The sequence below is a fragment of the Bacillus rossius genome, chromosome 8, assembly GCF_032445375.1.
Source record: "Bacillus rossius redtenbacheri isolate Brsri chromosome 8, Brsri_v3, whole genome shotgun sequence".
In the NCBI taxonomy this organism is placed as follows: Eukaryota; Metazoa; Arthropoda; class Insecta; order Phasmatodea; family Bacillidae; genus Bacillus; species Bacillus rossius.
This window is the reverse complement of record NC_086336.1, coordinates 15,614,303-15,639,605: the sequence shown is the minus strand read 5'-3', so window position 1 is coordinate 15,639,605 and position 25,303 is coordinate 15,614,303. Positions and strand designations below refer to the sequence as shown.

The 25,303-nt window shown below is 38.6% G+C and overlaps 1 protein-coding gene across 2 annotated transcripts in view; it reads left to right on the top strand.

Moving 5' to 3' along the window:
• LOC134535535 (zinc finger protein 1) overlaps positions 1-25,303 on the top strand; it is a 1,265,084-nt gene that overhangs the window by 848,793 nt on the left and 390,988 nt on the right. For both annotated transcript variants that reach the window (XM_063374681.1, XM_063374682.1), the window contains exon 6: positions 20,172-20,342. In XM_063374681.1, coding sequence (XP_063230751.1) covers positions 20,172-20,342 — 171 coding nt within the window. The remainder of the gene's footprint in view (positions 1-20,171; positions 20,343-25,303) is intronic.

Genomic DNA, 25,303 nt, shown 5'->3' with positions numbered 1-25,303 from the left:
GCCTTGCGCTTAGAGGCGATACCGCGCTATAAGCACCAGGGAGTGCCGCACTTACCGTCCCGCCTCACTAACACAAGTACACCCCTGACTAGGCGTGCCTCGTAAGTAGATGTTGGAATGTCGATCTATGAATATTCAGTCCACTAAAATTCTCGACTAATACATCTTCGCTCGCGCCTCTCCAATGAAGGGCGAGTACGAGTGTGGTAGGAAGGGGGGAGGCTGCTTGACCGCCTACTATTCGTCGCACTGGGCCGAGCTCACTCGCCGTTTTTACTGAACCACTCGACTAAACGGCTCTGTTCACACGCGGCGAGTTTACTAAATTGCTCGCAACTCGACTTGATTACTAGCCTTGTTCAAACCAACATTACGGGCGGAAGAGCAGTCCCAAGCTGTACGCTGTTTGGTATCACTACAGCCACGTTATTCCGCGAATTTATTTTACCCCAGGTTAGCCTATACTTGTCGTCCAAAAGCAATCAGGCCATCGTAAAGTGCTCATCGGTCGATAACAAGGCCACATCCTTCGTAGGGATACACGTGATTGGACAACCACTTTTTATCCTTGTTCATAACTGGCTCAGATTCGTCCAGGACATATCAAGAGCACTATAGTCCACTCATCAACGTGAAGCAGAAGTATGTATGCTTCAAGTCTTCTTTACCACCCAATGAATCCACGAAATAATCATGGTATTAGACATAACAGTTATTTTATAGGTTAAATGAACTGAAGCTACTTCGTAGTTACAGAAGATAACCGTATCTTCGTAGAAACTACGGAGGATTACTACTTCAGAGTTCTCTGGGGAAGGAAGAAGTGTTCGATTGCCGAGGATTGAACAAGTTCCTTCCTGATGCTTTTGTAGATACACAAATAAGAGTTTCGTGAGTTCATGTACAAAGCAGGTGAATCATTCATTATCTGGGACACGTTCCTAAATTAACGATATCTGTACTTCCTCTGAACATGAACTCACTTGAATCATCTTGGTATACTAATTAAACCTTCAAAAAATTATTTTTGCTCTCAACACTCGTTCTCCTTCTTCCCACGTCTTTGCTGGAACATAGAACGTGGGAGTTGGTGTCCGAGTTCGATTCTATGAAGTCTAAGTATTGGGAACTACGAAAAACTCTTCGTTCTTTGAGGCTGCAATCTGTGATGAAAACTTTTGTAAATTTACTGTCGTTTCTAACAGTGCAGCAATACAAATTACATTCAAATTTTTTGGAAGATTATTTTGAAAATGATTATTTCTGAAGATTTTTCTGTTTTATAAATATGTTGTAGAATGTTCTATTTTACTATCGTATAAAATCCTTCCGTAAACATCTAACTTACTTAGAATTATCTTGGAACTATTTGAGTTATAATTTGTTTAGAATGTATTGTCTTGTTAATGTCAAGTATCTAGGGCAACGATTATTTTGCAAAGTAGACTAGAAACTAATGAACCTCTCCTTCACGCTGATAAATGAACTACAGCGCTCTAGATTATCCTGGGAAAGTTATAATCAAACCCGACAATGGATGTTGCAGTTATCTACCAATCAGCACTCTAAAATGGCTGGAATATGTACTATAGGCATTTCGTGTCTAGTCTGGAGTGAAATGTACGTAGCTCTACACATATCTCATCGCTGAAGTATAGTGTTTGTAACGTTAGAAAAGAAAATTAGAATTAGAATTTTCAAGCCGTAAAAATTTAATATCTCATTATAGCATATTAATAACTGTTGATATTTTAAGAGTTAATACACGTTTTGGGTATAAACTTGGAGAAACATAATCTAAAATTCCATTGCGATGTTAAGTTTAGTTCACTACTATGGCCGTGAGAATGAAAAGATTCCCCACTAATAGAAAGGTTTTCTTTGCATTACAAAATATTTGTTTGTAGATGGCAAAATAAGTATATTTGGTTTATTAAAATATTTTGTATTTGAAAGATTTTGCTAACCCAACTAACACAACTGCATATTTTGTTAGGTGTAACAAATCAATTTTGTTACTCACTAACAAAATGTTTTGTTACAGCAAGTAAATATTTGTTTTGCCATATACAAACAATTATTTGTTTGATTCAAACAAACCTTTATCCCTGTGCGCCCCTTCCAATCCCGACTTCTTGCAATGGTGAAGTTTTCCAATTTTTATTCTCTTTGATTCGGTGGTAAGAATCGTCCCCCAGAACACAACTAGCTTATTCGCACGAGTTGGTGTCAAGTTGATCTCGCTCGGAGCATACCGCGGCGCGCGGCCGGGGAAAGGTAATAACGCAACAGGGATCCCGCGACGAAGCGAGGATCAGGAAAGATACACACGGCCCGTGGCTGTTGTGAGTTGGAGAAGATTTCCTTCTGTCTCGTCCCATTCTCCTCCTCCCTCACCTTTCCCAACAAACACCTCCCCCCCCCCCTCCGCAGCTCGCTACGTCTTCTCGCGAGGTTCAGTTAAACAGAGAATTACTTGTTAGCACAATGCAAAGAGGAGGGCTCGCGGAAGTTGCTCTGGAAGCAGTCGGTGGAAATTGTGCTCCAGGGCTCGGCCCCGGGCACTGAATTAAAACTAGCGAGAGAACCTGTAATTTATTTGTTTATCATACGAACCCTTCAGACGAGCTAAATAAATTCCACAAAGTTTTCTTTTCTGCCCTCGACCTTTTGGTGAAGTAGTATTCGCTTCCGTTGGCTTCCTACGTTATTATTAATGTAAGAATACCTTTTACGCCAGGAATTTTTTTTTTGGCTGAGCTTCACTACTTGTTTCTTTGGGAAATACACCACGTCGTATTACAGTAAAATATAATGCTGTACTTAATGTTTTATTTGAAAGTAGACTTATATGTATTGTAGTAAATTATAATGATGTATGTATGTGTACAATATTTGCATTTATTTTTATTACAATACAAGCAATAATTTGGTGCACATTGATGTATATTACCCCTTTAAAATTAAAAGAACTATTTTTACCATGGTGAAATAAATTGATTTACCTAAATGACTTGGTTAAAAAAATGCTTTTTATAGTCTATTTTTCCATTTTTTAAAATTAATTATTATGATATTTATTTATAAAAACCTGAGACGTAGGCGTAGAGGTTATATAAACTTATTTTCGTATTTAGGTTTGTAAATGTTAATTTAAATTTCTCTCGTTTTAAGGTGTTAATTTGTAATTACAATTGTAACTATGCTTTTAAAATAAGAACCTATTTCTTTTTAATGCATGCAAGTTTTTAATTCTTTTTTAAATTCATACCTTCCTGATAAATTGGCATGTAAGTTGACTAACCGTCTACCTTATGTGAGAGATTTGTGTTCTTTAAATTTTCCTGCGTGACTTATATGTAACGTGCTATGAAATTTAGTTTTAATAATGTTAACAGTTTGATTTGCCCTACGAATTTGTAAGTTAGGGAAAGTGCTGTAATTCATTGAGAATTAATCGAAGCTCCAAAAGTGCAATTACAGTAAATAATTGCTACGTGATTAGTCAAAATAAAATTTCTACTTTCCCGAATTTTCACTTATAGCTAGTTTAGCATACTTTTGGCGACGTAGTTAGCAAAAAAAAAATAATATGCAATGCTAATTATTTCATGGAAACATCCATAAAATTGGTTCTAAAACAAAAATATATTTAGTATATGTCTAAACGTTGGGCGTACAAAGTACTGTTATATTCCATACATTCAGTTATTTGCAAACCGCGTTTGTTCTCAACGGTCCAGTTGGCAAAAAAAAAACCAATAATGCGATGCTTCGCAGTTTATTTTTAGCACACTACACGTGTGTGCACTCCACGTATGGAGATTCCTTGGAGGTCGCGGCGCGAATAAATGGGTCGTGGCTACGTAGAATTGGGTTTTTTTTTATTATTTTTGGGAAGGGTTGTGAAAAGGAGGGGGAGGATACTGCCAGGGGCTCCCTCAGCCTCTCTGGACCTTAGATGAGCCTCCAGCTTCCCTGCGCCTCGGAGATGAGACTCACACGCAGGCAGTGGCGAGCTATAAAACTGACGCGGAAGACTTAGCGGGTTACGCTGTCGGCCCGTGACCCGGGGGAGGGGGGGAGAGAAGGGGAGAAAAAAGGAGCATGGAGGGTAGGAAAAAAAAAAACGAGCGAACGATGCCGCGAGAATTTGTAAGTTTCGTAAAGGAATATACGGCGTAGCCCCCGGTAAAGGGGGGAGGGTGGTTGTTACGATGAGAGGTTATTTTTTTTCATCCCTCCTTCTCCCCCACCACAGTTGCCACATAGAATTGATTAAAGTTCGGAGAATTACGACTTGATTGGTCGTGGTGGGCGGAGGTGCGGCCCTATAAAGATAAATCTGATAATGTAGTGCACCTGTCAATATGGCGCAGGGGTTATGTGTCTCGCGGAAGGGCGAAGGAAAACTGAAGGAAGAGAGAGAGAGAGAGAGAGGAAGGGCGGGGTGTTTTTTAGTGGATGAGGGTGGAGTTTAAACTGCTCTTAGGCCCGGGTGGAATGGAGGCAAACCCACGAGGATTGCCAGGGAAAGAGAGACGATCCTCACCCCATTTAGCAATCTATTTGCTTCCTTACACATGTATGACTTCGCCTTCGACCCCCTCCCCCTTACCCCTTCTCTCTCTGTCCCAGCACTCCCCTCTCCTTCCTTTTACACCCGGTCGACCTTCCCTTCACGGATTGCTCAACATCTATGCTTCTCCCCGCCCTCTTACAAGAGATGGGCTGGTCGCCGACGTGTGAAATCCGTGAAACGAAAGGAGCGAACACGACCCCCCCCCCCCTCTTTTTTTATTCCTCCTCCTTCTTATTTCCCCTCCTTTCTAAGAAAGTCGAAAGTTTTATTATGACCTGCCCACGTGATAATACGAATTTTATGGATCAGGCGTTACAGGCGCGATTTTCATAATTCATAAGGTTTCGCTGCTGAAGAGTTCGAAGAGTAATAAAGACGCACTCTGGCAACAAAGACGCGTTGGTTTCGTTAGTTTGGTTCGTGGTTGGATGGATTAATTTTTTAAACCTTGAAGAATTCTCCCTCCCGCACGGCAGTCGCCATTGCGCAGGGCCTAATTGCGTGTGCTCGCGTACTGCTGATGTTGTGCCACCTTGAGGTTTTCGGGATCAGAACTATGTTTACACTATCATATGGCCATTTTAGTCGCTGCTCTTACTATGTGTGTTGAATAATGGTGCTTTTAAAAATGTATATTTTTACACTAAAACTGTACTGAGCGCTCATTTTACTTTTTTAAGGACGTAAAGTTACAGAAATGTTATTTTTATTACGTTGTCGGCCTTGTAAATCCATTTTAATTATATCAGATATAATTCTCACTTATGAGATAGTCAATTAAAAAAAATAAACACGCACCCATTTATTTTTAATTAATATTCTGCCATCGTTTATACTTACGCTTTCATTTATTTTGGTTTTAGCTATGCTTAAAATAATAAAAATATCTACACCTTATTACAGATACTTACATTATAGTACAATTTTTTTTAACAATCGTTTCTTTATTTGATGTAGATTACAGTATTCATAATTTTGTTTCGTATTAAGTGGTTGATTCTTAGTTATGCTTGGTATTACTTAAACGAAACTCCAAAAATTTTCACCCCTCTCCTCTTTTCCCACAGGAATACGTATGTGAAAATTCAGAACTATGTTTTAGTAAATATGACAATATCCTTTAACCAAATAAAACGGAACTCATCCTGCTATCGTTTTCCGAAGGATAATGGTGGGTAAGAGTACGCACCTAGTGGATTTTCAGTTACATCGGCGGAAGGAGAGAAGATACAGGTTTCAAAAAATTACACAATATTCTTCATTTCTTTGCAAATCATTGTATAAAGAATGGGAGGGTAAGAGTACGCGAGTAGGGGGTTAAGAGTACGCACTAGCAGTAATCGCAAACAAATGGCCCACAACCTTCGTAAGCGGATCAGTCCTCGTGCCACCAGTCCTTGCAGATACCACATTTCTCAGAATAAGAATTTCCACATCCTGGGCAATTAACGGAATCTTCATTATCTTCTTTGGAAAGGATCGCATGCACCGAACTCGTACATGCGCATCGGTAATCATTTTCAAATTGCATTTCTTTAGGCCTACTTACATTCGATTTCTTCTTTGTGGTATTCATATTCTTCTAACTTGCCTTTTCTGCCTTTTTGAGTGCTCTTTCTGCCTTTTTGAGTGCTCTTTCTGCCTTTGCCATCTCTAATTCCTTTTTCTGTCTATCTTTTTCTTCCAAGGCATTTTTGAAAGGTGAATTGGTTATTATTTCGGACTTCTGTGGTGGTCTTTTCCTTTTATGATTTGCAGTTTCTTTTTCTCTTATTCGTGGAAGCGGAACAATTGAATGAATGCTTACAGTTATTTTGTTTTCATTGTAACTTTCTGAAGGCATAAGATCTTCATTTGGTAGGCCTGATGAGTTGCCATCCAAAACACCTGGATTATAGCAGGTATAGCTGGTAGACCTTCTGCATTGGGAGGTCGTTTAGCACATGGGTTATCATATTCAGTTGGTAGTCCTTCATTTAGTGGTTTTTCATCATGTCTATGAGCAGACTCAGTTGGTATTCCTTCATTTAGTGGTTCTTCAGCACGTCGATTAGCAGAATCAATTGGTTGTTCTTCAATTAGTGGTGTTTCAGCACTTGGATTAGAAGATTCCTTTTAAACTTCGTTCAATGGTCGATCGGTCACTAATGAAGGTGCAATTAGTTCATCAGTTATTACATCGGGATTAAATGGTTCGTTTACCGTAACTTCAAAAGCTTTTTCTGCAAGCTTAACTCTTGCAGTAGCAGTGTAGGCTTCTTTAAAAATTCCTGCTACATCGGTAAGTCTTATTACTTCTCCTGGATGTTGAACAAGCCATTTCTCGGCTTCAGTTGCATACGCAGCTTTGAGAGGCCCAAAAAATACTTTATCTAAAGGCTGAATGACATGGCTTGAGTGAGGAGGAAGAGTCAAAAATGTGATGTGGTTATTACGGCAGAACAAAACTGCAGAAAGTGAACAATGTGTTGAGTGATTATCTGCTATGAGCAAGATTGGATCTTCTGCTGATGGTTTCACATGATGCACAAAATGATTCAGCCAGTCGAGAAATAGGTCTGAGTTCATATTATAACCTGTCTCAGTCACGAGACTCAAAGTTACATTTCCATATGGTGCCATCCCGTACAAATGAGTTACTGGAAAAAAAAAATTGGTTGTCTGTAAAGTCAGTTTACGGACGATAGTTTAACGTGACAACGTCAAAACAAAACGTTGATGAAATGATTGCATACTTTTATGAATAAAATTGAATAATTTTTATTGAATTATCACTTTTTTGTATGGATACAAAGAATGAGTGAAATGAAATCTACAATTTAATTGATAAATTTACTTTTATTTGCACTCATTAACTCAAATATGTTTATTACTTTAACGAAAAGATGATTTTAACTATAACTTTTATACATGTTTGCTATTTAACTTCTTCCAAACTGTGTTATTCTGTTAAGGATAGGACGATGATAGGAAAAGTAGGAAACGAATGTGAGTGTTTCAAGTTAAATGTGCCTCGAAAAAGTCAAATCGATGGTTGTTCCAATCGAGTGGAAGAGAGATAGATGCGGCGCAAGCGTACAATGAGCTTAACGGGACACAGTGTAACGGGACAATGTGCGTTACGGGACACTTTTTCGTGCGTGCATCCGGGGTTCATCGATTTATTAGTCACGTCAAAAAAGAACAAAATATTGCAGTTCACTAATGTTATACGAAAAGAAAAATTCTATAATATGACTGTGTTCTTATTAATTTATGCTACTATTAAATCAAATATAAGATTGACCTACATCATTGGTGAGGCATAAATCAAAGCTATTTGCAATATACAAAATGCAAAAGTTTAAACATAACTCGCTACATTAATGTTTTTCCTGTTATTCAACGAGGAGCTAGAACTAGTTATGATAAGAGTACGCACAGGGAGGGTAAGAGGACGCAGTGATCATATGTTGCGTACTCTTGGCCTCCCGAGCAATGTTTCACAAAACCGTCAACAGATGCCAGCACGTTAAACAAACAGAAGCTTTGACCACTGTGTGTTGTTGCAAACGAAATGTACTTTACTTTGACATAGGTCTTAACAATAGTTGTGCAACTTAACTTACTTAAAAACCTTACGTTAGACATTCTAAAAATTACATACAATAATAGAAAAACTGTAATTGACTTTGTAGTTCGGTAACAAAGAAGAGCACATTGATGACAATACGGTGTCTTCTTCTGCAGTTGTAGACGCACTCTTGCGCCATAACGAGAAAGGATTTCAGTGTTGCCAACAGCACGAAATTTCAATGCGTACTCTTAGCCACCCGCGTACTCTTACCCACCGTTACCCTACATGTGAAATCACAATTATTTTTAATAACTTACATTTCAATTTAATATAAATTTATCTTGCCAATACTGATTTAGTGGATCCAGGACATTTTTTTTTTATTTTGTGAAATAAATATTCTCCCCTGTGAGAACTTAGACTATGAAATAATATTTCGTATAACGTTGAATAAAAGAAGGTAGTTTATGATATGTTTATTTATCATTGTGAATATCTTAAATTAAGTTTGATTTCATCAGATATATTATGTTTTAACGTTAAAATATTAAATACACTACTTCACCCCTTAAGAAATAGAATTTTATCAAGTAGTAGAAGTGAATTGGTAGATCTTGCGTGTTTATAAATAATACCGCATAACTTACATCCCGCTTGATTAATTTTAGTGATATCACTTCTATAATAAAATAAAACTGACCGCCTTTTTACACATTTTTTGGTTGAATATAGAAAAAAAATAAGTAAAATAATGCCATGTAATAGGCCTATACATATAATGAACATACATTTTCCTTGCTCAGTTCTTAATACCAGCTTAATTTACTTGAATACATGATTTATTGCTATTAAAACAAGTGTACACCCGTTTGACTGCCTTTGGGATCCAATTGACAGTAAATGTAAATTCACACTACGAAATTATTTATTTAAGTTATTTATGCTTAGTTTCTTATATCCAGCTTTATTTTCTATGAAGGTATGATTTTTTTTTTATGATAAAATAGCACTTACCGCCTTTTCACCCCCAAAATTTAAAATTTTGGAAACAGGAAAAAATACAATTTGTAACTCTATATGATTTTTGTACATTCTTAAATTCTTGCCCTTATGTTTAGCAGATTCAGATATACATTTGCATTTTTTCCCCTTAAAACCAAAAAAATACTCTTTTTACACCCCATAGCGCGTAATCTCGGAAAGTAAAATTATAATATGTTATTTATTGTTCTAACCAAATAAATTACATTGTTTTTAATAAGTTTCGTAAATACTATGATCAAAACTTACCCTCTTTACATTTATTATATAATAAGTATTTATAAATGAAAAATTAATTACAATACCTAACTCATGCAGGTTGATATTTTTTTAGTTTCTTACGTTAGTTCTAATTGAAACATAAGTGTTCATTTTTCGTTTTAAAATCATACGTACATTTTTTTACATCCCTTAATGTTTGAATCTCGCAAAATCGGGAAATTGTTGTTGGTAATTTTTGTATGGTTATTGTTTGTACTTTATATCTTTTCTTATGCTTGATTAGATTCAGAGAGATAACACTTTATCTTAAAACCATATTTATCCCCTTTTCACCCCTTAGGAGTTGTATTTCGCAAAAATGGTTAAAGCTTTGGTAGTAAACGTATGTTTATTATTGATTTTCAATATATTTTCTAATTCGTTATTGAATTCGGAGAAAAAATAAATTATATTAAAACAATAATTACCTATTTTTCATCTTTTAGGGGTTGAATTTCGAAAAATGGTAACATTCGTTTTGGTAGGTTTGTATGTTTACATTGGTACCCAATATGTTTTCTTATGCTTTTTTTACATTTATAATTTAATTTATCTTATCACTATATTTACCCTTTTTCATTCCTTAGGAGTTGAAATATGCTGTCATATGCTGTCTTAACAAAGTATACCCCAATAACGAAAACATTTATCCGACAGGTAACTTTTTTAACGTTTTTATTTGGACAGGTGAATATAAATTGTCATTTCTGAGAAAAATACTATTAAATTACCTAATTTTTTTATGGTGACTGTAACACACAACCAAATGAAAAAGGATACTGGGGAAGGTCTCGGTCATTAAGTTTGTGCCAGTATACGCGGTTACATAATATGTGTTCATTACATATTTGATTATTTGAATTTTTTTATTTTTAGGTGGAATTAAATTTTTTTAAAATATTTATCATGATTCTTTGTAATTTAAAATTTCAACAAGGAGCAGATACCCTATTATTTTATTTGTTATATTGACCAGGGTAGTAAGAGTTGTGCTCTTTAAAACTAAAAAAATAGCATTTTTTTAGTCGGTTTAGAGAATTTTGTTCCATAATCGATTTATCTATCATTTTATCTATCTTAATTTGATTATATGCAGTATGTATACCGTATACAGTATGTATATAGTAAGAACCATCCGAGAATATTCCTGGAGGGTTTACGGAGAAACCGTTTGAAAAACAGAAATCAAAGTGGCCGGACCATGAATCAACACCCCGGAATGACAGCTTCATGCCTCACGTGAATCTGTGGGAAGTGCACACTGGCTGGTGACACAAAATAGGTGGACACATGTCGAGGAGGTTTGAACTGTCGGAGCAGGCCCCAGGGTCATTGAGGGGCCGCCAAAATGGCCGCCCGTGTTACTAAAGCTTGTATTTAATCACCGCGCTGATTACTACTCCTGCTAAATAATAAAAACATTTTTGTCGCCCATCCCCGCTCCCCTGACACACACTTCCCAGGCCGCTGGTGCCATATTGAACCACATCCCCACCCCTCCCTCCCTTTTTTCCCCTAACCCCTTCGTCGCTCTTTTTCGTCTCTTGAAATGTAATGCAATGTAATGTAATGTCACGCAGCGCTCCCTGTCGTGTCATGTTAGTTCCATCCTCGTTGTCCTCCAACATGTCTGCCACTACCACCTACTCACCCCCTCTACACCCCCTACGCTCACCACCGACAGTGCGGGTTTTTTCTACCCCCTTCGCCACCCCCACTCCACGCCCGCCTGTACCCATGCGGCCATCCTGTCCTCTCTTTTTTTTTGTCCGACCCGTTGCTCGTCGTGTTATTTTCCGTGTTGTCTGGCCGGCGTGACGTCACACGCAGCGTGTTGCCAGCAGGTGCGCCTCTCTGGCGCAGTGTGGCCAACCGTGCGGTCCCTTTCCCCCCCTCCCTCTCTTTCAACATCTCGCCGCATCGTGCAGGTCGCGTCCGCTTTCCGGACTTAATAAAACCCTGATGCCTTCAATCAGCGGATTAGACAACTGGTGCGCGTTTTGTCTGCTGCGGACTGTCGAAATAGCTGGCCCAAAGGGAGACGTAAAACCTGTGTAATATTTACCTGCTAATGACCCCGCAACCGCCGCAACTATAGGCCTAACGCTGGAACTGTAAAAAAAAAAGTTAATATTTATATTAACGACATTACCCGCCTGTTTCTGGTAATCTAGCAATAGCAGCGCGCGAATAATAAACTAAACCAACCTGCACTCTTGCAAAAACAAAAACAAAAAAGAACTTACATCCACAGCTTGAACAATATTCGAATCCTTAAACTTCACAATACAAATGAGGTGCTCTAGCAAATTGTCATAACACAGCTAAAATAAATAGAATGATATGTTAATAAAATTTTAATTGTAATTTCATCCATTTCATGATTTGTACATCAATTTTTTTTATTATAAATTCAAGTTTGCATTATTTTCTAAAAGCAATAAGAATTTTACGTGAATGTAAATAATATATAGTGACATCACAGTCTTACTGATGTCGGTATGGCGTGTGCTTACAATTGCCAATTATAAAAAAAGTTTTATTTTGACATGGGCGTGCCTATAAACGTAATAATAGCTATACTAGTCTACAATATGATGTCTGTTGTGAGCTTGATTAGTAAAAATCTCCGAACAGCGATTTTGGAGATTAAACTTAAATAATTAGTCAAGCTGCTGTGAATTATTTTATTCATAAAAACTTAGCAGCCTGGAAGCTATTATCCGGTTCAGCAGATTTTGCCTTTTATACAAATAGATGGTACGGGATTATCGCATAGGAATTAAAAACATTAGGTTTGCTACTAAGAAACTCACCCCCCCCCCCAAATCGGTTATGATTTATAATAGCAAATGCACCACTTTATAAACACACTAAGGCGAACCTAATTGGCTACATATACACATAAATACACGCCGACTGAAGCCACGTTTATATTAGTCTTCGATAGACCTGTATTGTCAAGATACGGCACTTTGCATTTATTAATAAGGTTAGACTTTACAAAGTTAAAGACCCTTTGTTATTTATTTTCGTCTTGAGCCCACTCTTATTCGGGTATTTGTTTTAAAGAAGATATTTTATTCTAAAACATTTGGAGGAACATAATTGTCAGTGCTGTGTAAACATCTAACCTCGGTAACGAACAAATTCATGTGCTATCACGTTGTAAATAAATTGATAATAAGCAACTCCGACACGAAATTTAACATAGAATTCTTTAAATAAAGCCAATAGTCATAAATAAATAGTTATAACTATAAAGTTTCCGCACACGTTAGAAATTATTCTTCTATGGCATTACTAAAATATTAACATGAAACATTTAAAAACACATATTATAACACTAAGTATATTTTTTGCTCAAACGACTGAAATAAGTTTGTAAATACTTCCTACAAACAAACCTCAACCTTGAGAGCTGATTAGACATTCTTCTTATATTATAATGATATTGAAAAAAATTGCCAGTCACAAGATTTGAAGCACGACCTTAGATGTTAACAAGCGCGCGCTCTACCGCTGTGCTATTAAGCAAATTAAGAATTTAAAATGAATATATATATGTATTATTATCATTGTAATACCAGTTCTTGCAGGTACTTTATGACTTGAGATTACGTTTTACTATGATTTATTGTTGTTTACCAAATATATTTCCGGGAAGTTTCACCAGCATAAAGTTTCATTTGGCACATCAATACGTTTGGTATGTACCCTAATGTTAACGAAAATGACTATATACACGTTTATGTTACTACAAGTGGATCCGCCATCTTTGTTGATAGTCAGTGTCAAGTTTTAACAAGTTGTGACTTGTCAGTCGGCTTCCAGAGCCGGAAGAGTGGGGTCGTGTTTTCAGTGTCTGTCGTGCATGGACAGAGAGAGACCCGGAAATTTCGTGAATTCGTCTGGTCTCAGGGTAAAACTCAAAATCGTAGGTATTATCCACCCAGGTTTGCTTTCCCATTGGCGAATTTCTTTGTTAGAATTGGCACTACCTGATTCGCCTACTTCTCTCCCAGCTGGGCATAGTTGGCTCACGGTCGTAGAGGGACGTGTCCAAACAACTGTTGTCCAATCACGAGCACAGTGAGAGAGTGTGAATGCGCGAAATTTGCGTATCTGTAATCATGGATTTCGAACAAGGCGTCAACATTAAGGTTTTGTTTGCGAAGTAATTGAGACGCGCTAAAAGAAGGAAAAAAAACGTTTTGACATTCACAGGGCCACGACGGAGCAGCTGAAGGCCCTTCCAGAAATGCTTCCAATCATGGAATGAACTTTGGGATTAGTGCGCATCGCTAGCGAAGGAGTTTATTTTGAAGGAGAGAAGTTCAAATTTGTCTTTAGCTTATTAGTAGAGACCTGCCAAATTCAAAGATTCATTCGGTGATAGGCTAGAATTCAAACACATATACATCTTAGATAATTATGCTATTGGCTTACTGTTCATCTGGACGAATCTCAACCAGTTATAAACCCTCAACCAAAGAAGGATCGAATCGCAGACAAACCAGCTGAGACGACTTACAAGTCGGCAGCCAATTAACTGGCGTTATTTGCCCCAGTGTACAGGGGTATGTGCAGTCTATCCTGAAGGCCATCGAAACCGCGAATTTTGCAGGTCTCTAGATTACACTGTTCGTAACATAGTTTATTCGCCGTATTTCTTGATCACACCCCGCATGCCTCCAGGCATGGCCGCACACGGGTGGGATGGTGCAGGACGCGGTGCGGAGGCGACACGTGGCAGGTCCACGGTGTTTGTACACGTGTAAGAAGAGAGAGGGTCGAGGGAGCAGGGGGTGCGAGGCGGGATCCGCGGGCATTATGCGTGCTCACGGCGGCCAATATGCGGCCCCGCGTGTTTGGACAGCGGCGAGGTCCTGGCGACGTCGCTCCACCTGTCGTCGTCCACCTCCCCGTTCTTCCTCCACTTCTTTCTGCAGGGAAACTTCTTCACGACCGAGTCGAGGAGGCGGTGACTCATCGGAGCGGGGCGCTAGATGGCGGAGAGGTGGGAGTAACGAATAGAGTATAGAGCCAGACAACATTTGGAATCTTTACAAAGATTATCGTTGAAATTTTTGTTACAATTATTAACCTTCAGTGTGAACCTCCACTGCGTATACTTTTTTGTGTATTTTTATCGTTCACGGGAATTATTGAAGCGCGAAGTTTCACTTGAATCGCGCGTGGCAGCCAGGCACCCAGTTTCTGTTGTATTCGTCTTTATGGGTGGCCTTTATTTAAGGCGATACGCCGTTTCGTGCATTAGGTTTGGGATATTTAAAAATTTATGGTCTGAAACAATTTCAAGACTGCATCAGGACCTTAAAATAACACTATTTCTACAAACTCTTCAATTCTTTTATATTTAATAAGCAAAATTATTCATGAGCAAATGTAGGCAATAGAATATAGATTTAACTAACTTTTGGTGAAATAAAGTATTTTACTTAACCTCTTAAGTCACACTTTGTCAATTCCTAAGATACATATGGCAAATTTATATTTTTTTATTGTAACAAAACTATTTTTTGGAATGTTTTGTATGGTAATAACCCCATCTTAAAGATAAATTATTTGATAATAATTAATTAATGTAAAATACAATTTTATTTCATAACCATAAAATATGATGTCAGTTAGAATGTAGGTGAACCTTAATCCAAACATTCAAGGTTTCATAAACTGCATGCATCATTCAGATATAAATTGTCCAGCTCAGTGGACAAATAAAGTGAAAGGGTTAACAAACATACCCGAAAAATAAAGTAGCCTATAAAAATTAATCGTGTGTTCGGGAAAAAAGGAGGGGGGAGGAATTAGCTAGCGCCCCAGGAAATCACCGCGCCTGCTGGGTGCTGTCTGAGCATCACCTGAGCTCCCGACACAAGGGTTGTCTCATAGGGGCTGCGAACAATGCCCAAGGGGAGGGGGGAAGAAAGGAAGGTTGGCACAGGTGCGGGCAGGTTGCACACGTGACAAGGCGCCCGCATTGCCGTCTTGGCTGACGTGGTGCGATACGAGCTGGTGTGTGGGGGGTTGGGGGTGGATGTAACAAAAGGTGCGCGGGGCTGTACGCCTCGCCCCTTGTTCTCCGCATCCCGCCGTACCGCGACACGGCGTGTCGCGAAATTAACTCCGCCGGTTGGCGTGCCGCCATTGTTGCTGGAGGGCGAAGCGAACCCGAAAAAGGTTCCTTTCTTCCCGCACGGGGAAAAAAAGTTTTATTTTAAAATGTTAAAAAATAGACAGGAAAAAATCTTAGAAATCACGTTAGTTTCATTACTTGCAGAAGATGTCATTTTTTAATTTTTTTTTAATTTATAACTTTAGTGGTTCTACGCGTTTCATTGGTTAAAATCGCCAGTTACCTTGTCATAAAGTTATACCTTTCAACTTCAACACCTGCAACCAATCAAGTTTTTTTATAATAACAAAACTGTCATTACGTATGTTGCATGATATTTACTTTTCCATTAGCAGAAAAATGCTCGTTCATCAATTTACAAGATGAAACTGTAGTCATCACATTAATTCTCATTACAACCGAAAGACATGAGGATTTAATTTATTTTAATCTAAAAGATAAATATATATATTTTTAGTTTTAGTTTCACTTTTATGAATTTATTATTGATCGTGTTTCGTGCAATATTAATACTTTTATATTATGTTCTTATAATATTATTAGAAAAGAGTACAACGTTGTCCAACTAAGCCCTCGTGAAAGTCACTTTGATATTCATTTCTAGTTTAGTTGAAGCCCTAGCTGTGAACGACTTGAATACATTCTTATGAAGTGCAAATCTGCTGGCAAGTTGTTCCCGAAGTGGTTTGAAGCTCGTGTCTGTAAGTCACGAAAGTCACGAAAAATTAAGGAAACTGGGGGACCGATTGTGAAAGTCACAAAAAAGTCCCAAATAATAATCATCGATGCAGGAAGTATTGCAACTTATATTACCAGTAGCCTTTCGCTAACTGGCATTCTATTTTTTAGACGCTATATACTTCAGTTTATTGTCGCACATTGAAATTATGGAAAACGTGGAAAATTATTTCTGAAAAGGTACGTTTCTGTGTATAATAAATATATATTATATTACCTACGTTTGCTCATAAATAGTTTTGCTTATTTAAAGTAAAAAATTGAATAGTTTGTAGAAATGGTTTATTTTAAGGCCCTGATGAATTCATCAAATTGTTTCAGCAGGTACTTAAAGAAACTCTGTACAAAACGGTGGGGGTTATTCACTTGTTTCCTAGATCGGAAATCGAACTGTTTCAAACTTTACATAGAAAAAAGATTTTCTGTACTTTTACAAAAGATTCTGTACTATTACAAACGAATTGAAGCGTGCAAAACATTTGTTTCAACAGTAATATAACATCGTTTCAGTTACTATTTATTGCTGTAAATTTTATTTTTAGTTGCGAAATAATGGCACTAATCATCTTTTGTAATACTACAAAAAAGGTATGTTAACTTAGTAGCCTACAACACATGTCTATGGTTATTTTTGCATTTTTAAAATACTTTTTTCTATATAATTCTGAGTATTTCGTACGAAAATTGGTGCCTAATTTTATATTTTGATTGATGTTTCATTGAAGCATAATATTTTTTTTTAAACCATGGGAAAGATAATCTAATATTAAACAATTTGACTTTTAATGTGCGCAGTTAATACCGGGAAGCTATTCAGGGAACGGTTTATAATTGGATGTACTGTGACAACACAAAGCTTGAATGCCCGGTTTAGAATTCGAACCCAGTATAATTCCGTTGTTTTCAGTAAATGTACAGTTGTTTTCATGTAAATGTACAGTTGTTTTCATGTATATATACAGTTGTTTTCATGTAAATGTACAGTTAATTCATGTATATTTACAGTTGTTTTCAGTAAATGCACAGTGGTTTTCATCTAAATGTACATTTGTTTACATGTAAATGTACAGTTGTTTTCATGTAAAGGTACAGTTGTTTTCATGTAAATGTACATTTGTTTTCATGTAAATGTACATCTGTTTTCATGTAAAGGTACAGTGTTGTTTTCATGTAAAGGTACAGTTGTTTTCATCTAAATGTACATTTGTTTTCATGTAAATGCACAGTTGTTTTCATGTCAATGTACAGTTAGTCTCATGCGCAGCGTGGAGGACCGCGGTGGGTTAGTCGCGGGGTCGAGGACGAGCGAAGTGACGTGAAGGGCGGGGCGGGATCCCGGGCCGCGCAAATCTCACCCCTTTCCCCCGGCGACCCTTGCGAGCGAGCACTTTTATTGCCGGGATAAGAGGGCTGCCCGCCTGGCGGGAGGGTGTGCGTTATGACGTGCACTTGAGGATCGCGGCCTGGTCCCGCACCCCCCCCCCCTCCTGATACAGCTGATGGATGGCAACATCTCTCAGACTTTATGAGGGAGTGGGGGGTCCTCTCGTCGTCGGCGCGTGTGGGGCTCCGACGAGGTGGACACACGCGCTCGAGTCTCTACGGCTTCCCTCGCCCACCCCTATCTAACCACCCCTGTCGTCTACCATACCGAGTCGAAATGAAACTAAACGAGCTGAAGGTAATCACACGTCTTTAGCGGAGGAACAAAAACTCTCAGCCGGTGATGTGTAATATCTAACCTCGGTAAGGAGAAAATTCATTTTTCACGATGTTGCAAATACACTTACAACACGAAACTCAGAAACAAAATTTAACGTAGAATTATTAAAAAATAATGCCGACCATGATAGGTAAATATACGAAAATTGTGTTTTAAAATAAATTTATTGACGCCAATCACACCTAGTTTCCGCAATCACCGCTAGAATTCGCTGCCGGATTAGCTACTTTGACTTGAATCATTTGACTGCCAGACCGAACATTTAACTTCATAATAAAACGGCTCCGATAAAAGTCAAAAAGAACTTGAAAAAAAAATACTAATCCCCGTTTTCGGACCTGATTCTCGATCAAGGAATTTTATTAAAATACTGCCAACAGTACTAAAAAATTCATTGAACAGTTAATACTATTTTTACTTTGGCTTTGTGAATTATGGTTTTTCTCCATCCGCCGCAGATGGCTGAACCGTGGTTACACACTTTCGTTCCTTACGACTTCCATTCCATTCACAAAATTTCTCCTACCAAATGCCGTATACTGAGAACAAATATGTTACACATCAAAAACTTACATTTGGTAGCCTAATTATTTCAAGAATTCACTTTACTTCTACTTAGGCTTGGTTAGCACAGTGTGCGTCACATAGTATTAAATGCCAAATATGCTTACAAACTTTTATTCATATAATAAAATATTGTGCTGTATATTACAATGCGCTCTATTACTCCATGTTAACGTTCCGACTACAAGAGTAGTGTAAGGACTTACGCAGGTTTTCATGTTAAGCATTATGGACACGTGGGATGAGGCGGAAATGGTTTAGCTATAACAAAGAAAAATATTACTGGTGGAAATTAGAACGTTGTAAGTTGTTAATAAAGACTCAAAATTTCTGCATTTTTAATCACATTACTCAAATATAAAATGCCTGCTTTATTATTATTTATTAACTCTTTAAATTGTTTCTAAAATAAATCATTCACTTGAAACAAATGTAAAGTACTTAAAAATGATTTTAATATTAGAGAAGCTTGCTCGGCTACATGTAGAGCACAACCATGAGATTGATAGAGTAACTGTCACATGATTTACACACAGAGAGGATTATGGCACTAGCTGTTGCGTTAGAAACTTTCTAGAGTAATGATTATCGATGTGCCCAGATCCGTAAAATTAAATATTCAAATTTTTAGTAATTTTTCGTCTTGTTATTTTGAAGGAAAAAATTCAAAAATTCTCTAAAAAAAATTAATTATAAGACAGGTTTTGTTTGAATTTAACAAATACAATTTTTAATTAAGTTAGTTATGTGTTAAATTGTTAATTTGGATGTGTTTGATAAAATACGTATAAAATGTATTACACATCAATTTAATATTTATTTATTTTAACCCACCACTTTATTTTTCCCTAACACACGTTTTTAAAAAAAAACATAATATTTGTCATGGTATCTGAAAATATGCATATTGACATAGTGCTGTTACCATTAGTTTATTATTTATCAGTGTGCACAATAGTCGAGAATTTGTGGGGTCGATACTTTACAACTGTACTGTCCAACCTACATGCTAGAACGGACTTAAAAATGCGCTTTTTAAATTCCATTAAATAAGGACATGTTTTAATTCTTTAAATGATTCATGCAATGGGTAATTTTTATTTAGTAAAATTTATTGGACATACGCCATTGGAGTTTTCACGGGTTGTCATGGAAAACTTCAAGAAAGCAAATTAAGAAATTAAAAAAAAAAAAAAAATAACACAAAGCGCAAGCCCAAGTGAGCTATGTCAAACAGATTAAACCCAACTGATTTAGGCTAGTTCTCTATGGGTTTATGTTTTAATTTTTTTTTTCTTAGTTTGCGTTATTGAATTTTTTTCAGTGACAAACGGTGCAAAACTGCATTGGCGTGTGTCCAAGAAATTGTATTAAATCAAGGACTTGTTTAGTAGAAAACACCATTTATATATATAAAAAAGTATATCTAGCTGTATTACGGATTTGTTTAAAATCATGAAAAAGAACATGACATATTAGCAGCACCGAAAGAGGTGTGTGGTACGTGTGCCGGAGGGTGAAGCGGGGGTTCGCGCCGTGTTCGCAGTGGAGCCGGCCGTGCTAACCGCGGGCTGCGCCCCCGAGGGGGACGACGAGGCCGAAGCCGCCCCCGCCGCCGCCAATGGGGCGCGCCGCCGCCACCCGGAGGACGACAGGATCCGCGAGTACCTGCAGCGCAGCGACACCGCCGTCATCTTCCCGGAGGAGCCGCAGTCCGGTCAGTGACCCCTGCCCCTCCTCTGCCACGTGCTCTGTCGTCACTTGCCGGCGGCTGAGGTGCCGGGCGCCATCTGGGCGGCCATCTAGGGTGAACTCGACCTTCACCTTCTAACTCGGCCGAAATTACCCTAAACTGACTGCATTTTCCTGTTTAGTTACAAAATTCCCCGAAGAAAAAAAAATAGTGCGTGGAGTCCCTCCGCGCGGAAGAAGTGAAACATCGTAATGTGGAAATGAAAATGGGAAGGGGTAGAAATTGATTTTTAGTGAAATCATATTGTTTCATGAAGACAAACTTTATTAACATTGCTTACAATTCACAATTGATCGCATCTTTTAATTATCATTTTCGAGTGGAGAAATATCATAATATATAACATTTACAATGGGATTATGATAACTAAAGTTAGATACAAAATGTTTGAGTTCTATTTTTTCAATATTTCTTGCAAAAACGGCATCAATGGTAGTTCCCCCTTTGGTTTTCACGACGCTCACACTGTTTACTTCGCTGCATAACAAGAATACCACGCGCATGTGCTTGGGATCTACCGACTCACTCTCTTTCTCTCTCCTACTTTCTACCTTTGTGTATCTTTCTTTCTCTCTCCCTCTTGCGTTGGAATATTGGACGCTACTCGTTGCTAACGCTCGCGCATGCGTTCGAGTGCCACGCATTCACTCTCGCTCTGTCTCTTTCTATTCCCCCTCCCCAGGGGCGTTGAACGTTTAACGCAACCTTGTTGGAAGTCGCATTAGAAGTTTCGCTTCAATAAGAAATTTGAAAATTAAAAAAAAGCTATAACATCCGTTTAGAGGGGAAATTCCCAATGTTTTTTCCTTGAAAAAATCAGAGGCGTCAAAATCAGAAAAAATTCGGAAGGTTCAGTGACCTCCACATGTCAGACTCCGCGATCTTTTGCACACTCGGGCAAACGTTGCCTGTTCATTGACTGCCGACCCGTGAGGCGTCTCAACTGGGTAACTCGTGATTCGATACTTTTTTGGGTTGGGAGTCTCTAACTGGCCCACATTCCTTCAGATTAACAGTGAATCAATAGCAGAAGAAACACAAACATGTAATTATTGGAATTTTAGTGGACCTATGCCACGAAAAGAATCCGCGAAATTTTTCTGTTTCTATCGTGGGGTTGCTGGAAAATGTTGGCAACCGCCATAAATAGGTACACTGGAAAGGCTGGCATTCTATGGTTCGGAACATTCTCTAATCCGACCCGATAGCGTTCAGAAAATTTTTCTCGGGTGGATTCCAAAGGTTATTCGTGCCGCCAGATTCGCTTTACTACGTTGACTTAATTGTTTTCTTTTTTTTAGTTAGCTCATTTTCCCGCCGGATTACATTTAATATTTTAACATTTACGTTTAAACAGCATTGACGTTCGATAATCTGCAAAATCGTTGATCAGGCTTGGTTGTTTTCCAGAAACCTGACCGACTACAACACCTTTATTACCGTACAAGTATGTTACTGTCAAAAATGAGACAATAGTATTTGTCAAATATTTTTTTAGTGTCCTAAACCGCCATAATAAATAGTTTACTGGTCTATAACAAGGTAACATGCTTGGACGGGGTACGTGTGATTGCACTGAAAGAAATTTTTGTATATTTTACAAGGAAAATCTTTGGAAACCCTGTTGCCAAGGATATTACTTGTAAAACTACAAGGCAGAGCTTTGTACCATGTGCGATTTTGCAAGGCTCTGCCTTGTAGTTTTGCAAATAATGTCCTTGGCAACAGGGTTTCCAAGAATTTCCCTTGTAAAAGTACAAATTATTTTTAGAGTGTGGGTAACCACTTCTCCTTGTTTATAACTGGCTCAAGGGTCGTCGGGGGCGTGGCCAGAGCACTGTGGTCCAATGGTCCAATCACCAACGTGAAGCACATGTAAATGTGCTCCAAGTCTACTTGACTGCCCAGTGAATCCACAAAAATAATCGCGGCAATACGCACACGCAAGTGTTAAAGATCTTTGTTTTCCCTGAGATGCAAATAATCTGGAGAGTTCGGACTTCCTGTAAGAGATGCGCGCATGAGCGACGGGCGTTAGCGCTTGTTAGAGCCATTTCGGAATGTTTCTGCGCCATGAAGCACCGCCGTGGACGTAACATCGGGGGGAGAGATGTTGCGTGTATGTGGGAGAGGGGGAGGGGGTGAGGGAGAGAATTACGCGCCTTGAGAATCCTCACCAAGTAGAGTGGAAATTTGTGGAAATACATATGCAAGCAATCCAAGCAAAACTTTATTGCTTGTGGAAAATCGTGAGAACGTAGACGAAACAACGACCTAAATGATGGTCCACCCAGGGTTGAATATGATTTTCGCTAAGTTTCTTTGATTTACTCGTTGTTGGCCTAATAGTTTTCTTGAGACACGTAAACGTAATTCAGCGTAAAATATTATAGTGTATAACCATACACTGAAAATAACCTAAGTCATGGTAAGGTAATTGAGTTTACTTCATACTGGTGAACCAGCGTAAAGCTGTGAAACTCATTTCCCGAATAAAAATAATTTATGTTGATCAACAGAGATTACTTATAAATCAGTGACCTTCAATCGTTGCTATAATCAAAAAATATATTACCGTTATTCATAGCCTAACAGTTTCCAATGGTTCTCAATTAAATTAAAAATTTTTTTAGCAATTTTCACTGCTATACCACTTTAATTATAATACATGGATACATATTTTTATGGAACATAGTGCTGTAATGTTATACCAGGAAGCAGTTGCTGTTTGATCATTTTTTGAATATTCACAGAGGTGCCAACCAATTAAATACATTTTATTTTAGTATAGTTGGTTATCGACGAGCAATAAGATCTTAATAGTCTACCGTTTTAAAAAGGTGAGCTTTTGGCAAACATTGAGATAGCAATGAATTTGTTGTGGAAAAAAAATACTTTCACTAGGAGTTATGTAATTAATTAGGTATAACTGGTGCACACATTATACAGGCCTACATTTAAGGCACATGACTATTTTTGCCAGGTCATGTGCTGCTCGAAGTTGTTTATATATATTTTTTATCGCTGATTCTAGTGACTAATTCTTTTTATGAGCGCACTTACAAACGACCTTAATAACGCCATAAAGTCGATGAGCATGCTGCAGAATCGCGCGCCGTAAAAATTTCCCCCACCCTCTTCTTTCCCATCTCTACACTCCTACCTCTCTTCCCCCCCTTTACCATCACTGGGCTAGTTCCTCAGGGAACATCTGCCTGTCGCGGACTGAAATATCGCCAGTGGAGCAATCTGGCGGCGGGTCCATTAACTTGCCTCATACACCAGAATTATGACCGACAATTAGATGGCAGGCCCTATATAAGGACAGCGAGGGGGTGGCGGCGCGACACTGAAGGTTAGGTTGTCGGGGGGGGGGGGGAGGGGGGGGGAGGGACGCTTGAAGAAGAGCCTCTAGTAAATCCGCGGACGGAGCTCCACAATTCCCCTCCAATTACGGTTCGGACAATTAACAAAGAACAGCCCCAATTCCTTTGGTATACACACAGCCAATTAAAGGACTTGAGTTGTGATCTTAAGGAAAAACCTTTTCTTCTCTTTCGTTTCTTTTCTTGTCTTGGCACGTCATCCTTCTCCTTTATCAAAAAACCGCGCTCTTATTTGCTCTTGAGAGCATTCGCCCCCTTTTTTTTTTCCCGATCTCCCTTCTGTTCACTCGTGATTTAAGCGTGCCTTGCTGTGGCGTAATTTCTCAGGCTCAACGGTGATTTTTATTTGATTAACGTAACGTGATCAAGTGTTCTTAACTATTGCGGTGCTCGTAGTTTTTCTTTTCAACCCACATAAACGTTTAAGCGTTAGATTGTTTTCCTTCGAAGCTTAAGTTTCTCCCGTTTTTTTTTTCTGCGAGTCCGGAAGGCCGATGTCAACGTTTAGCTTCTTCTGTGTTTTAAATGGAACTAATTGGAGAGGTTTAATGGCGCTCTGCGTCACATCGACTGTTCCCCCCTCCACCGTCGTTATGGTCAAACGGGCCCTCGAGGGATATTTATTGGCCCTATGTTAGCTCCCAGGACAGGGTAATTATTGTCTCGGACACAAAGTGCTTCTTTTCTTCCATTCGTCTTTGGACGATTGCTTGGTGCGGGCACTTCAGGAGAATTCAGCCGGAAATAATTTCCCTCGGCGTCGTACACAAAATTGGTTATTTTTCTCTGAATCTTCTGCGGCTGGTGGACTTTAATTTTTTACTTTGCTGCAGCGAGGAATTTTCGTAGAGATTACCAAAATTACAGTGAGTTCTTTCTGGTGCTTGCAAGAGTGCAAAGTTACGAGGTTGGAATGCGCAGGCTTAAGCATGTCGGTATTAAGATTCTGAAGTAAATTCTTTGTATATAATTTATGAAATTAGTTTAACTTTTTAAGTGTGAAAAAATTTAATTGTTTTCACGTGAAGGAATTATTATATGCACGTTACGGGAATGTCTCTACGGAAGATTACACGACACCGGAAATAGTAATATAGGTAGTAGTAGTATAACTGGACGCGTAAACCGTTAAGATCGCAGTAGCGAGTCAAACGATGCGGCATGTGCGTGATTCCGTATTTAATCTCCGCTTTAACAACTCACAAAGTCTCGACGGAACGCTGTCCTGCATTTGCACGCGTTTTTTTTTTTTTGTGAGCTCTCTATCCTCCTTGCGTTTATTTCTCCGGTTAGCAAAAAAAAAAAGGAAAGGTTTTTATCTTCCATCTTCCTCTCCTCAGATTTTCTCTTATGCTCGCTTCCATGGCCATTCCCTCCCCTTAACTCTTCCATCCCTGAAGAGGAGCGATCCCGAGATCAGCACGTCGGTGTATCTCTGCCCTGTAGCTTCGTCCTCTGAGGGTGGGGGGGGGGGGGGGGGTTAACTTTTAATCTGATCTTAAGGCCGCGGGCAGCCCTCCGAGGGGTAGCAGAGCGGGG